At 33.5% G+C, this 15,838-nt stretch overlaps 2 protein-coding genes across 5 annotated transcripts; both read right to left on the bottom strand.

Moving 5' to 3' along the window:
* Positions 1 to 3,065: 3,065 nt before the first annotated feature.
* Positions 3,066 to 6,505, bottom strand: LOC100250890 (IQ domain-containing protein IQM1). 4 transcript variants are annotated; one of them, XM_002278472.5, is made up of 9 exons: positions 6,075 to 6,505; positions 5,210 to 5,740; positions 5,015 to 5,129; positions 4,857 to 4,922; positions 4,576 to 4,664; positions 4,395 to 4,482; positions 4,076 to 4,306; positions 3,886 to 3,987; positions 3,066 to 3,792 (listed from the first exon to the last, which is right to left on the bottom strand). In XM_002278472.5, exons 2-9 carry the CDS (start codon positions 5,698 to 5,700, stop codon positions 3,352 to 3,354), a joined length of 1,623 nt encoding a protein of 540 aa, XP_002278508.1. In that variant the 5' UTR covers positions 5,701 to 5,740; positions 6,075 to 6,505; the 3' UTR covers positions 3,066 to 3,351. The 4 variants fall into 4 exon arrangements, with proteins under 4 accessions (XP_002278508.1, XP_019075148.1, XP_059592124.1 ...); XM_019219603.2 differs by having other exon boundaries at positions 6,033 to 6,430; XM_059736141.1 differs by having other exon boundaries at positions 3,066 to 3,987; positions 6,033 to 6,439.
* Positions 6,506 to 10,721: 4,216 nt separating this feature from the next.
* LOC100256030 (mitochondrial carrier protein CoAc1) lies at positions 10,722 to 15,708 on the bottom strand. Its single transcript, XM_002278374.5, has 7 exons — positions 14,592 to 15,708; positions 13,807 to 13,892; positions 13,517 to 13,724; positions 12,995 to 13,127; positions 12,449 to 12,633; positions 11,578 to 11,706; positions 10,722 to 11,064 (listed from the first exon to the last, which is right to left on the bottom strand). The coding sequence occupies exons 1-7, from the start codon at positions 14,781 to 14,783 to the stop codon at positions 10,963 to 10,965; spliced, it is 1,035 nt and encodes a 344-aa protein (XP_002278410.1). The 5' UTR covers positions 14,784 to 15,708; the 3' UTR covers positions 10,722 to 10,962.
* Between the last annotated feature and the right edge of the window lie 130 nt (positions 15,709 to 15,838).

The raw sequence follows: 15,838 nt of genomic DNA, 5'->3' as shown, positions 1-15,838 counted from the left end.
TCAGAATCTAAACAAACATCCCTAGCTTCTTCAAAATATTACAAGAAAACCAGGCACACCTTTTAGAAAAATCATGAAAAGGCACGACCCCTTTTGGTCAGACCATGAAAAGATACAAAAACACCAACAACAAAGCAGACAAAAATCCCAAATAAAGTCATTGGAAGATCTGCTCACTTCAACCATGTCTGGTCCCTCATGTTCCCTTTTTCCATTTTAAAATTTTATATATACTAATTTTAGTATAATTAGATTATGATTCCACCCCAAATATTCAAATTCATGATGGGTTCATCCTCTCTGTACCAATAATTAGGTTACCATTTTCATTTCTTTTTTAGGATATTTATAGTATTTACACACTAATATTTTTTTTTTACTATAAAAATTATTAATTAGATGGGTGTCCTTGTCTCAACTTGTTTCAAACACCCTTTCTATTTTTTCTTCATTTATTATCATTTTCAATTTTTTGTAGGTTTTATATGGTATTAATTTAAAATTTTCGTGTCTAGATATTGATATTAATTTTAATATTTCAAATTTTTAAAAATTAAATTTATTATATCTTCATTATAAGTCTCAAAAGATTCTTGTACTATTTTCAAATTTTTTTAAAAAAAATTTAAAAAAAGTTTGTGTGCTTTATTCCATGAAAATTAAAAACTTCATAAATGTAACAAGCTGATAATTTCCCAACAGATTGACAGAACCTCTACTTTTGCCTAAAAGTTGAAAAGAGAAATGAATATTTGGTTTAGAAAGTAAAAAACTTTGCAATCTGCACAATAAGAATATAACATTCATCATTGTTTTCAATCTCCAAATTCCATGGCCCATAATTTGTTTTCTTTCTTTTCCTCCACTTTCCCACCAACCAAACAGAAGGGTCAAGCCAACCCTAGGCATAAAGCATAAATATTGAATATATTATAAGAGGCAGGACAAAGACTTGACCTTTCTTTCCAATAAAATATGACTAATACTTAGAATACATAATTTAACAAGTTGGATTTTCATTTGTCAGGCTTTGAAATACTGGTGAGATGTAGCTTTCTTTGTCCTCAAAAGTGAGTTGAAAATTCATCTTGACTCATTTTGCCACATGCATGAAGGCACCTTAATTCTTGTAATTAAAAAAAAAATTAAATTTTTTTTAAAAAATTACTCTTACTAATGAGTGTGTTGAACAGCAGATAGATTTTCATTTGTGCTTTTAACTATTCCATGGAACTTGAAACCTTATTCTACCTCCCCCTCAACTTGTACCCAACTTTACACTAAAAATCATGAAAATGGAATCCATTTGAAGGCAAGAAACTTAAGATTCCCAACATGACCCTTACTTTTGCTTGAAAGGTCAAAATAGCAATCAATAATTGATTTGCAAAGTTGAAAAAAATTGCAATCTGCACAAAAACACCTTTTGTCTTTCCATCATTGTTTCCAACCCCCCAAGTTCCATAACCCAAAATTTGTTTTCTTTCTTTCTTTTTTTCTTTCTTCTCCACTTTCCCACCAACCAAACACAAGGATGTAGATAAAGTAATTTCACCTAAGTTTGCATTACTTTGACCAATTTTAAAACTCAATTTTGACTTTGCTTTCTTATTATATAAAAGAAAGAATTTAAGGTATGAAAGAGATATTTAATATATTTGCATTTTAGTTTTTAAAATATAAGGTAAAATCTAGATCAAAAAAATGATAGCAAACAGTAAGTTCAAAATACAAAAGAATGAAAACGATGTATAAATAATAAATTAAGATATAAAATAATAAAATCGATGTATAGAATGATAATATTAAACTTGGTATAAAGCAATAAGATTTGAACGTATATGTAATTTGAAATAATTTTTTTATATTATTTAGTTCCCCTCTTTTCAATCCAAATTCCAATGGGCACATGCATGAAGACAATAAAATAAGATAAAATAAAACTACTTCCTCAAATGATAGCATTTAGTTTTTGATTCTTCACTTTTTTTTTGCTTTTCCAAAATAAAAATAAATTACATTAAAAAAATATAAAATTTTATTCAAAGATGGGTAAAATTTGTGTTAAACCAAAACTCTCCCAAACTTGGTTTTAGTGTTCCATCAAATTATCACTTAGTCTATGGAATAAGATGACATTTAATTTGCCAAATTTAGAGGTTTTAAAATTAATTAAAAAATATTAAAAGAAAATTAAATAGAACTCAACTATTGATTAAACCCCTTGTATTTGAGGGTGGGAATCTAGTTGGCAGAATTCTAATTTAGACAGCCACTAAAAGAAAAAGTGTGTTGGGATGAGAGCAATTGCCCTTGTGTGGAATTTGATTAGAATTTGACTAAAACTGGTTCCACTTTGACCATTTTATCATGCTTGGCCACAAGTACAGCATGGAAAACATTTTCCACAAAATGCCTAGACTTTCCAAGAAGAAACTTGGGGGAAAATTACTGGTCAATAGTCTCTTGGTGCCAAAGTCAAAGCTAAATTCCACACTAACTAGGGTTTGATTCACAGGCTCTTCCTTCTAATTTTTGTTGGGCATCTTTGGTTTCTAAAAATTTAGGAATAGGGGTGCAAAATAAAAAATAAATTTAAAATTAATAAATTATCTTTATATATTTCTTTAAATTTATTTTACTTTTTTTTTCATCTTTTATATAATTCAAAAATATAGGAGGCTTTTATTTAGAAATTGTTTTTGAAAACAATTTTTTTTGTATTTTATTCTTTAAAATTGAAAATAATTTAAAGTGTTTTTAGAATTGAAAACATGGAGAACAAGATGGGAAATTATTTCATATTAAACTTCTCAAACAAATTTTTGTGCCTTAGAAGTGACAAAAGTCCTCAAACAAGCCCTGAATTTTTTACATTTTTTTTTTTGAAGTATATTTGATCTTCATTTGTTTTTTCCATCAGAAAAAATCATTTTAGTTATCATTTCTTTTCCATCATACTTTATTGTAACTAAAGATAGAGATAGAAGAAAAAAGTTAAAACAAAACAAAACAATGGACAAATAACATCTGTTTGGCATCAAGGAAAAAGGCAAAGGCAAAGCTAAGAGAAAGTGAAAGCAGTGCTTCAATCATTCAATAAAAGTTGCTCAATAATGCACTGCAACATCATATTCACAACTTACAAAGCAAAAAAAAAAAAAATGAAGTCATTATCCGGAGTACAAAATTATTTAATACCACTGGAGGCTACAAAATCAGATTCAGCTACTTGTATATACAATGGTTTGTCAATAAACTAATCAAAGAACCACTTCATCATATAGGGTAAAAGCCCCTTCCCTTCTCATTAAGGGCACAAGCTGTGCCCTTGCTAAGGTCATGCAACCCCTAATTCGCAACAACTGACACCCTTGGGCTAGGGATCCCCATGTATGCAAGCCTTGGTGAGATCCTGACCTTGGGGCTCGGCCTTGGTGAAGGGATGGGCAACCGGTTCCTGGAGTGGCTGGGTGTATTTGTAGGAGACAGGTTAACCTTCTCAAGAGCTTGAGATTGGAGGTCTGCTGGGTAGTCCCTAACACATCCAATTCTGGGTCCAACCCCACTCGTCCACTTGCAGGATAATCGCTTAGCCAAATCAAAGACCGGTGCTTCTGCAGTGGCTGCTGCTGCCTTGGTGTCATCTTCTTGATCAGCAGTTGAGTCCTTGATGGGCTCCTCCGCATCAGCAGCACTTGCAACAAATGATGACTCAGTCTCCATGGTTTCCGCGTTGGACTCGTCGCTGGTGACTTTAAATGAAGGGGTGTCGTCGTCTACCGCACATTTCTGTAGAGGAAACAATGACCAATTGAGCATGATCAGGTATAGGCCTATGGCCATAAAGTTTGGAAGACGAGTTTTTTGAAGTGATTTGAGTACCTTGACATTGGTTAAGTCCACATTGTGTTCTTCAAGGAAAGTGATGAATTCCTTGAAGTTCTCTTCAGATGGGAGGTAGTGACCACTGTATGGCCATATTGCCTGGAAAAAAAGCCGAGAAGGAGTAAGGTCAAAACACGAATAGAACACTATAAAAGCCACGACTTGATGTATTACTCATGGTGGGTACCTCAAGAATCCCATCATGGGCGACCAATCTTCCTGCAGCGGTCGTCGCCCCTCCAGAAAGAAAACTTGAGTGCTGAAAGACACCTTTCTTCTTCTGCCCAACATACAAAGCCCTTGATGTGCTAAGCACAAAGATCCACTTAGAATCCTCCTCAGTGTTTAGAAACATTCCACTTTGCTTGTACACGAGCTTTCCAGTCTCTACTATCACTTCATACGCTTCCCTCTCATTCTACAATATCAAAAAACAGCGATCAGTGGGAAATTTCACATAGACTGTATTGTATGTATGTATACATGAACAGAGGGCTAAGACTCACTGGTCCAAGGTATTTAATGCATTGGCGTTGTAATACGGCTCTTGGGCACTTCTGTAGATTTAGTTCTTTACCATCACCGACATCCAACCTTCATTTCAAGCAAAAAGACAAGTTAAGAACATTGCGGTAAAAGACGGGCAAGCTGCAAAATCAAGAGTCTGGCTCTCCAAAGAGTATTTACCAAAAGAAGAAGGGCTCGGTGCTCTTGCTAGCAGACCAGGCATCATAGTAGAAATGTAAATTGTGTCCATACCTATGGCGTGGATCAATCTGCGCGGCAAAAAGAAACGATTAGGCATATCCATTACAACAATTGGCAACATATGACTACCATCTAAGCGAATTGATTAAAAAAAAAATGTTTAATAGTTTTTCGGGTTTGCCATCTTCTGTATGGCAACTCAAAGACTAATACACAGCCTAATAAAACATATGCAAGAAGTATATTACTGTTGAGCTTACCGCTTCAAGCCAATGTTGTAGGGCTAGCATATGAGCCTTCTCATCCTTGGATAACCCCTTCCCAACCTGCAACCACAAAAGGGATTTAGTTATATTTTTATGGGATAAGTCTCCAAACAAAAGACATGGGAAATACTAGTAGGACACTGATCAAACACCTTGGCAAGCCTTGTCTTTGCCCGTGTCCATCGCGATGTAGCAGTTTCTGGTTTCCCAATGTTGAAGAATGATACAGAGCTACGTTTTAGAGTTGCAAAATCTAATGCCTTCCACCTGAAAATTTTGAATTAAAGGGATAAGAATTATTGTAATAGAACACAAAGAATTGAAAAACTAAATGTTGAGGGACAAACCAGAGCTCCTCAACCACAACTGCACAATCTGCAAGGTTCCTTCTAGTTCTATAGCTTTTGTAGACTTTCTGAACCTTAGTTGCAGCAGCATCAAGCTGGCTAATGGGTCTAGGAGAAAACAAGATCATGGGTTCAGGGAGAGAAATTGTGGGTTTTGATTTATGGATTGGTGATCCATTGATTTTACTCTTCAAAGATATTGAATTCAAATCCACTTTCTCCATGATTATCTTGTTAGATGACACAGAAACAGACGGTTCAACGTTTGCTTCTTCAGATTCCCACTTCTTGAAGCTTAGTGACCTTTCAACAATCTTCTTCTCTGGTTCATCTGACTTGAAGCTAGCTGCTTTCATGGCCTTCTCTCCATCTTTTCTCTCCAAGCTCGTTGTTCTTACCATAAGCGTCTCAATGGGTTTTGAGAACCAGAAAAATTGGTGTTCTAGAATTTGATTCCACGCAGATGACAGTGTGGAGAGAGACAGTCCCATGGATTGAATAGCGGTCCAAATTTCAGTTTGTGTGAGTCACCTGATTACAAAAAATCAAAGAACTAAAATTTGTGAGCTTCAGAGACCCATATGAAGGATAAACAGACGAAAATTAAAGGAAATACAGAACAAACTAGAAAGGATTTCCTCCAAGACAGAACCCGTTTTTCAAAAAACAGAAAAAACTAGTTTCTCTTCACCCCAAAAAAAACACCCTCCAAATCAATACCCCAGAAGTCAATTCAGAGTCATCAAATTCAAAATCAAACCAGAAAAGAACTCCAAAAAACACAACCCCATCCAGAGTAATGAACTCAAAAAGCAGCACACACCATTAGAAAATGAAATCCAGGAAACCAAACACTCCGGCTTACCTGCCAGCCCAAAACCAGGTCCTCTCAAATCCCCCTCTCTCTCTCTTCCCTCTCTCTACTGAAGACCAAACGTTTGAATGTAAGACCACGGGACCAAGCACATGTCTATGACTATCACACTTGTGCTTATTTATACTGAAAAGGGGAAGAAGAATCAAGGTTGGTGCGTCAACAGAAAAACACGAGTAAATGTGGAAAAAAAATTGGCTGGTGACTAGAGAACCTTCATTGAAGGTGAGGGGAAAGACTGGGAGAAACTTCAATAATTGTGGGGATGAGGGGCTAGCTCCACGGTCCTGGTCTTTTGCCTGGTAAACAGGATAGCCAGTTGGCTACATGGGTTACCGAGTTTGAAGCGTTCAAATACATCACCTCTCGGTTCTTGTGTTCTTGGGCTTTTGCTTGTCCCTCACTGCTCAATATTTTTGTAAACTCTAAAAATTCTCATTGTAGATGGTTTGATAATGAAGAAAACATCGTGTTATTTTAATGAAATTTCACCATTTTTTTTCTAATTTTTCTATTTTTAATCAAATAAAACCATTTTCTAAAAGGTTAATGAGAGAAAAGAAAATTTGATTTTAAAAACAGTTTGACAGTTTAGGTTGTTTTTACTTTTTATAATAAATTTAAGATGTTTTTTTTCTCTTTTAGTGTTTTGAGTAATAAAAAAATATACGAATAATATTTTGAAAACTTTTATATCATACGTAAGCTTATAATACTTTTTACCGGAAATAAGGCTAAAAAACGTTTTTTTTTTTTTTTTTTTATGTTTAAGTTTTATTCATATTATTAAAAACATACCTTTAATTTTGGCATCTAATAACTTTTTTTTTCTTACCATATTCATAGACTTTCTTTAATCTCACTTAAATCAAATAAGAAAAATGCAAAAAAAAAAAAAAATGATAAATGTACAAGAAAAGCAACCAATGATACCAAAAGTAAGACTGCTTAAAAGAGTTTGGTATGATTGTTATTCCAAACCTAGAATTTTGTGATCTTATTTATGAAGTCAACCTACTCGCTATGGAATTTAAGATTTTAATACCATGTAAAAATTTAAATTATTACATAATAACCTACTAATATATACCAAGTTGGCTTGGATAAGATTCTCAATATCCACCACACAAAAAAATATGATTATTAAATCCATTGTGGATTTTTTTAAAGTCTATGATAATGTTTGATTATTAAATCCAAAAATAATCTAAGGGTGTGGCATAACATTAACTAATGTGAAAGAAAAAAAAAATTAATTTAATTTTTAAACCAACCATACAATAAAACAAATAGAGAAAAATTCAAATAAATTTTTAGTTATTAGTTTAGGTAATCATACATCTTAAGATAAACAAGGTAGAGTTTGATTAATTATTAAGAATTAAAAAAAATGTATGAGAAATAGAGATTTCAGTTTTGATTGATAATGTTTAGGTAAATGATTCTCCAAAAAAGAAATTTTAGAAATAATTTTTAAAATTAGTTTTCTCATCTTATTTTTTATATATACGTTTATATACTTGTAATTCTAAAGTTTTTAAATTGTTTTTCAAATTTTTAATTTTATTTCAAAAATTTTATTAAAAAAATCTAAATACACCTTAAATCTATTTTTTAAACAATATATTTTTTTAAAAAAATATTTATCAAACATGTTTTTATTTTTTATTTTTTTTAAGTCAAACCCTTGGACTCTATATAGGGAAATTAAAATATTCATAGAAATAGAAGAAAAAGATTATCAAAAGAAAACCTAAAATAGAGGGGGCAGTGGAAGTCAACTTTTTTAATGCTTCATTTAATACGCCAGCAAAAAGCAGGTGCAACATTTAAAGTCTAATTCATTTATTTGTCTCTTTCCTCAACACAATCGAATTAAGTTGGCTTTTTTTTTTTTTAATTTAAATTTTTATTAAATTAATTTGAGAAAAAACTACGAATTTTGGTTTGATTTACCCGTTCTAACGTATTTTAAATCGATTAATGTGCATTTTTTTCTACGATAAAAAAATTGATAAAAAAATTATTTTATGATATTTTATAGAACAAAAGTACCTCTGTAACATGTTTGATACGTTTCTAAATATGTTTTAAAAATATGTATGGGTGAGTCATATTCTTATCATATTAAAATGTAAGTATTCTATTACATAAATCAACTCAAATCCAATATATATAATAATCATGTAAAAAATATAAATCAAAATTTTATCTAATTATTAAATAAATAATAACTGATGTAATAATTAAGTCATCTTATTTAAATATAAGGTTGAGTTGGATCTTCTGATTGAGTTAATTAGTTTAAAATTATAAGGATTATTAAATCAATCAAATCATATCAAATTTGTCACCAAAATGTTGACATGAATTTAATCCAAACTCATGTTTGAAAATAATATCATGTTTGAAAAATGTTTTTAAAAATAATTTTATTTTTTAAATTAGTTCAAAAGAGTTTTACTTTTAAATATAAATTAGTTTTTTGAAAATTCAGTGTAAGAACAAACTCTATTATAAAATAAATTTTATCTATATTTAATTATTTTTTATAAAATAATTAAAAATATAAAGAATATTTTTAAAATATTTATATGAGATATGTTAAAAAAAAAAAAAAAAAAAGTATGTTTGATAATAATTTTATAAAATATTTTTAATTTTTTAAACACTTAGATAATAAAAATTTTTAAATATTAAAAATATTACAAATATTTTCTAAAATCACTGCTACACGAACGGTAAGAAAGTCCGACCACGAAAGTGGTTTTTTTGTACCCAAGAGGAACCCTAATGAATGAGGCCAATCAGCATGAACAATAAAGCCAAGTGAGTCACACCCACTTGCCTTGTAATCACTTGTTTTTTTGTGTTCTTCATCTTTATTTTCTTGGGGGTGGTTGGATTGCTAGATATAATAAATGTATGTCGTGTGCATGGAAAGGAGGATGATGGCTACTCTCCAACAAATTTCTTTTCTCATATTTAAGACTATTCAATTGCCTTGTGGTCCTCTGAATATAGTCAAGGTCGCTCCTCCGTACAAAATAATATTATTCATGGGATATTTTTTTTATTTTTTTGGATAATTATGTTGTGGTGACCGATTCTGGGAATAATCAACCTGGCAAGATGGCCCATGGCTTGGAATGAAAAAGAATCCTCCAAAAGTCTGCATGGGATTTCCAATATGCCCTTCCACCCATTCAGCTGCTACCCAATGGCATTGGTGCCTCGTCAGCAAGCTAGCGGGATGCCCACGTGGATGCCCACATGGCACTAATTAGAAATAGGTAAGAGAGCCCAAATTTGAGTCTTCCTTGGGGGAAGACCTTCGCGGAAGCCTCCATTTGCTATGTCAGCCTCGTACCTCATAATCTTCCATTCAAAAAGAGTGTACCGGTTTTGAGTGCAATTTGGGTTGGTTGACTCCACCCAATCCAAACTAACACAACGGGTTGAACTTGGGTTAAGTTTTTTCAACCCGAGTTCAATTTAGATTGGATTTAGTTTAAGATTCAGATAACCCAAACCTAATTTAATGTTTTTATAATATATATATATATATATATATATATATATATATATATATATATATATATATATATATATATATATATATATATATAATGCATATTATTCTATATAATAATATTTTTTTTTATATTTTTATAAGAAAATATCAAATTATATCATATCATATATTTTTTATTTTTTAAAAAATATATATAAATTTATATTTATTCTTTTGTTGTTACCTTGAAATTTTGTTCCATTTTACTATTTAAATATTCATATAAATATATTTAAAAATTTTAAAAATATTATAGATGAATTTTGAATTATTCAATTAGATCAATTCGATCAACCTTAATCTAACTTGAATAACTTGAGCTCAACTTTTACTTCGAAAAATGAAGTTTGATTGGATTTGCACGGATTATTTCAAGTTAGAATTCAAATTGGGTTAACCTTGGATCAATTATTTTTTAATTCGAGTTGGGTTTGAATTAGTCATCAACCTAACCAAATCATCCAAATTATAACCCGATAGTAGTGCATCAAAGGTGAAAGTCTAAGCGCCTAGTCAAAAAGAACAAGAGGACATAATGGATGAAAAAGACAATTAGTGCTGACCATAATGACAGAGTTAATTAGAAACACGAGTCATTAGATAAATTTTGGGTTTAAACCAGGTTTAAATGGCATCCGTTTTCCTTCTCCCCACGATTATTTTGTGATTTGATGACAATAATGATTATGATTAGATCTGAAATGGATGGGAATCATGTCTCCATATGAATTTGTGAGTCGGTAACATTGACATGATTTGTGCAAAATAAGGTGCCTTTGATGAGGATCTAATGGTGCCAAAGTTTGAGTTTTCTGTTTCTTGGACATATATGGTAGCTATCAAACCCTTTATTTGGGCTGATGGGCTGGAAAAAGTTGATGATTTGGAAAATATGTGGGAAAGTAGATTATATGAAATATGCCGTTAAACTGCAGTGTGATATGAGTTTAGTTGCAAGTTGCTGCAACCGACCATTGACAGCCCCTGCTCCTATCAAAAAAGCTATAACACATAAGATTGGTAGCAAATTATCCATGTAAAATAGAAGATTTGGGATTGCAGAGTTTCTCAAATGCTATCATATCATATATTATGCAGCAAAATACCAAATATTGAGAGCACCTAGTAGAGGGAAATACATGAAACTTAGCAGCAGAAGAACCTGGTGGTTCATTGCTATTGTTGTTACAAACAGATAGAGTGTTTCTGATGGGTTTAAACCAGACTTCATCCACACAGAAGATCAAGAGTAGATGATTTAACGATGCAAAGTAGAAATAGTGTCTTGGTAATTTGGTCATAGATTCATGCAGCAGATATGGACTGAGCCTTCTGTCGTGGTGGCACGCGAAGCCATGATTTGATCATGTCATATGCAGTGAAGCCGATTGCCACCGACGGAACGATCTGGGAACATTGTTATAAAGCTTTATTAGTTACAAGAACTTGCGTAGAAGAAGAATACAAAACTATTCTGAGTCTGAAAGCGAACTTTTTCTTCTTTCCTTTTGCCATTCTCACATGGTAGGAAACAAAGAAAGGAAACAAGCAATACCATGTACCCACCATTCAACTTAGGGGTGTTCTCCTTTTTCTTTGTCAGAAAAAGGGGAAAAGGAAAGCGACGCTATTAAATTATTGTTTCTTTTTAAATGATTGAGAAAAACAATATGAAAATTTGCTGATAAACTATCAAACCGTGCAGAAAAGTTTGGGTGGGAATTAGTTAAAAGTCAACATGGAAATATCCAATAAAAATGCAGGAAAATAGACAAAGTGATCGAGTGTTTCTGGACAAAATAGGGCGAAATTGAAAAAGCAGTATCTAAATTCACCCTCGGTAAAAAGTGGTAGAAATTGGGATTTACACTGGAGTTGGGTGAAAGCATAATGATTTGAGCAATGCAGTTCAAGGATTACCTTTATATAATTGATGCTTAGGCCTGCAAACAATTGTCTCCATCCTTGATTACGGGTGATAGTCGCTAGCCCTTCCAAAGTGTTCCTGTATCTAGCATTACCTTGAATTGAAGGTTGCAGATTTTCGACCTGCAAATAACACAAGACTAATAATTCAAAACCTGACTCAAATCCCTTCCGAGTTTCTTCTTGACACATGAAGAAATAATTCCAAATTTTTGGTCCCTATGCTGATGATGTTAACCTTCACATACCACAATATGGCTAGTTACTGGCCTCAAAATGTGGGACTAACCTGGTTGGTTGAGCACTTAAACATCAACCAATGACCTCACAGTACAACCCCTAGCCTAGGTCATCCACAGACCAGATGGAAACAGGACAGAATGTCACCATGAGGATAACTTGATTTGTTAAATCAATAGGTCAACTCCAGTTCTCCATTGCGCTTCTGAAGTACTATTTAAAAGATAATAAAGACACAAGTTGATGTCACCAAGTGAATCCAGACTGACACAACTATTAAACCAGGAAGGTTCAACTAACATGTTTCCATGGCCAGTTCCGGCTGCTTCACTCTTAAATATCCACATTACATGTTTTAGTGAGACAACTCCCTTTTTTGTAATGCAGAAACCCACTAGCCATGCTTGGCACACTACTCCTCCTGCAACTCAAATCTAGGACCTCTCATTCCTAAGCAGGAATCCAAGGTAGTTATGCTGTTTGTTGGGAGTGAGAGCATGTCTTTAGACAGCATTTAGCATCAGATCTTAATTACTCCACAGAAAGAATTCATGCTTAATAAGACCAGGAGGGAAAAAAACGTTACAACCCACCAAAGGCATAGAAGGAGTAAATTGAGGAATACCTGCATCTGTCTCCTAACAACATCCAATGGGTATGTGAAGGTCTGCCCTAACAGGCCAGCTAATGCCCCACATGACAGACGCATTGCAATAGACTTTTGGTGCTCTTCAGGAACATGCCTCTTAAGTTTTTCATATATGTAAAACTTCAATCCAGCATAAGGAAGGATTCCAATGAGTGTCGGACCTGCTCAAAAAGGATGAAGAAAAAAAGAAGAGAGGATTCATTTCCGCAGACTTAAAAGTAACAAACTGAAATGGAAGAAATGATTCAAACTAAAAGAGCAAGAAGTTCCAAGGTTAATCACAGAACATTTACGTTACAACCTAAGCCATCAGACAAAGAGAGCAGAAATTTGAGAAAGACTGCAATTAATTCCAACTAACTGCATAATTAAGATCAACCACAGCAAGGCAAACCAAACATTCCCAAAAACTGAGTTGTCATCAAACTAAAACACTATCCATTCAGAACCACTACAAATAGCATATATGTATAGCCATAAAAGATTGTGTATTGTAATGTAAAATAACCAGTAAGCACATACCTACACCTCGATACAGTGCCCGTACTCCCCCTTCCTTGTAGACACTTTTAAAAACATCTTTTATGCCATTATAAGCAGGCTGAGCTTGCAAACTTCTCATGTCACTTCTGAAACTTCCTCTCAGGTCAACAACCTATATAGAAAGGCGGAAAAATTAGATTCAAAACAGTGTCCAATGGCATAAAACAAGCTAGATGTAACTATTATACATCAAATTTTTTGACACGTTTAAGCACATATTAATTAGACAAAAGCATTCACCATGAAGAAACAATTTATCAAAGTCTTAAGTAGACTTAGAAACAGGATTACATCATAATAAAGATTCGTATACATAGATGTCAATTATGTAAAGCGCATAAGCTCATTCTTTATATCACATCCACTCAACATGATTAATCATATAAAATAATGTGCATGAACTCATGAAGAAATAACATATTGGCAAATTAAGCACCACCCTCAGACATGAAAGGGTAGAGCAATATTACCATAAAAACAATATTTATGTAAGCCAATTACCTGATATGCAAGCTTAGTTCGAGCCAGATCTAATGGGTATGTGCACAAAACTGCTGTCCCTCCGGCGACAGAACCAGCTAAAAGATCCACCACCGGCCCTGTTCCTAGGGCAGGGCAGTTGTTCAAGATCCAGCTCCTGTACTGCTCATATGTCATAAAATGTAAGGCTGCATAGGGTACAATACGAAGAACACTAGCACCATTTCCTCTGAAGACAATTAAGCATAAGTTAGGAAAAACATTTTTGGGGAAAACAACAAAGAGTAAAAATTGAATAACTTCAGACTTACTTATAAAATCCTAGAACACCTTCATGCTTTAGTATCTTCTTCAGAGATTGATACACACCAAGAGAATGGAATCCTTCTGTTCTTGTCTATAAACATCCATATACAGAAGAGAGGGATTAGGAAGATCTACAACGAACTGTGTGTAGTTTCTTAGCATCAAAAAGTATGTTGTTAAGATATAAACAAGTAGGCAATAACCAGGTAACTTAATGAAGATCTACCAACCAATATACTTGAGAAACACCAAAGTTGCATAGTGAAATCCTTGTTTAGAAGGTTCCATGACAAACTCCAAATATAAAATCTTTATGACATCATGCCAGACATACATTTCTTCCAAACTTAAGAAAATAAAACACATCTGCCCCACCAAAAAATGTGTCCAACCACTCATCATCTCAATATTGTCATTCCAGCTAAGCTATCATCTCTATTCATTTGTTTTCATTTTTTTCATAGTAGAATGATTGAATTTATTTATTTTTTAATATATACATAAGTAAATTTTTGTCCCCGTTGGGACTTGAACATGGAACCTCCCTCAAACCCTCCTGAAACTTTAACCACTTGAGCCAAGCCTCAAGGGCTCAAAAAGATTGAATTCTAAAGCATCTGCACATGGCAGCTTTACAAAATCTTAATTCCATATATGAATTTAAGAATTTTCATCACACGTGATATTGGGGAACAAAAATAGAAATGCATCAGAACTAATAAGTTGATAAACACTGACTAATCTTCTTAAGTATAAATCAACCATGAGAAAAGAAAATCAGATGCTTTACCTGCAAGAGTATTTTAGTCCTTTCCAATGGGGCAACGGCAGTCTTGGCAAATGCTCCGGCAGCACCTCCGGCAATAAGCTCCTTAACATAAACAGGCATGGTATCAATGTATGATACCTCTGTACGAGCTGTTGACCCATCGACAAACCCTGCCACATTTGTGGACAGGGTAGACCCTTGTGAAGAACCCATCTCAAATTACTCCCACTCAAACTAATTCAATTCGACTCCCTCGACCTCTATGGCTTCAAATTTTAATCAATTAGCCAGCCTGCAGCTCAAAGAACTCCCTATCCCATCTATCTCTAGGGATACAAAAAGAGAACACCTTTTCTTCAAAGGGAAGACACAGTAGCCTGAGAACACCCAGAAACAGGTAGGGTGTGTTCACAAGCCGATCCTTTCCTCCAATAACAACCATATACATCAAAATCGACGTTAGGAATAGAATAATCGGAACACCCCCCTAATTATAAAATTATCCTCATGGATTCATGACCAAAGGGACCAGCACCCATTATGATTGTCGATGGATAATAAAAGATTTCAATTGAAAACCAGCAGTAATCAGCAAATAATCAAACCCACATTAACACGATTAGAAATATCGGTTAATAGATCGAACAATGAAAACCCCTTCAACTATAACAATGCCCTCATGAATCTACAACCAAATCATCAACACCCATTTGAAACCAATCAACGTCATGCAGGATATTAATTCAAAATCCACAACAGAGATCCAAATCAAAATCCCTTGAGATCCAAGACCCAGTTGAAATTGATCAAGAACATAGAAGATCTTGGCCTAAAACGAAGGAGAGAGACCGAAGATGTGGAAGAAAGAGAACCCACCAGGAAGAAAGGAAAACAGGTACGTGAATGATGAAAGGAACCCGTTCTCCTTCGCCGTTGGAAGGAGGAGGTTTCCTTGAACTTTCGTTCCTCCCAAATCTTCTTCCCTCTCTGGGTTATCAGAGGCGAGGAATACGGATTTAAAAGGATTGAGGTAAGGCGTAATGGTGTAGGAGCAGGACTATAGAACTTCTTGACTCCAACACACCAGGATCATCATGTGATTCGCGTTACTGAGGTGGACTTCTCTGGACAAAGGAAAATGATAGCCACTTTTTGACTGCAGGAAAATATAAGGTTTTTTTTTTTTTTTTGGTAAGTATTGCATTTTTATGTAAAATAAAAAATTGATGAATATATTTTTTAAGTTACAAAATTGTTTTTTATTCTTA

The sequence above is a fragment of the Vitis vinifera genome, chromosome 4 (genome assembly GCF_030704535.1).
Source record: "Vitis vinifera cultivar Pinot Noir 40024 chromosome 4, ASM3070453v1".
Lineage (NCBI taxonomy): Eukaryota > Viridiplantae > Streptophyta > Magnoliopsida > Vitales > Vitaceae > Vitis > Vitis vinifera.
The sequence above is the reverse complement of the archived record's forward strand: the minus strand, read 5'-3'. Positions and strand labels throughout refer to the sequence as shown.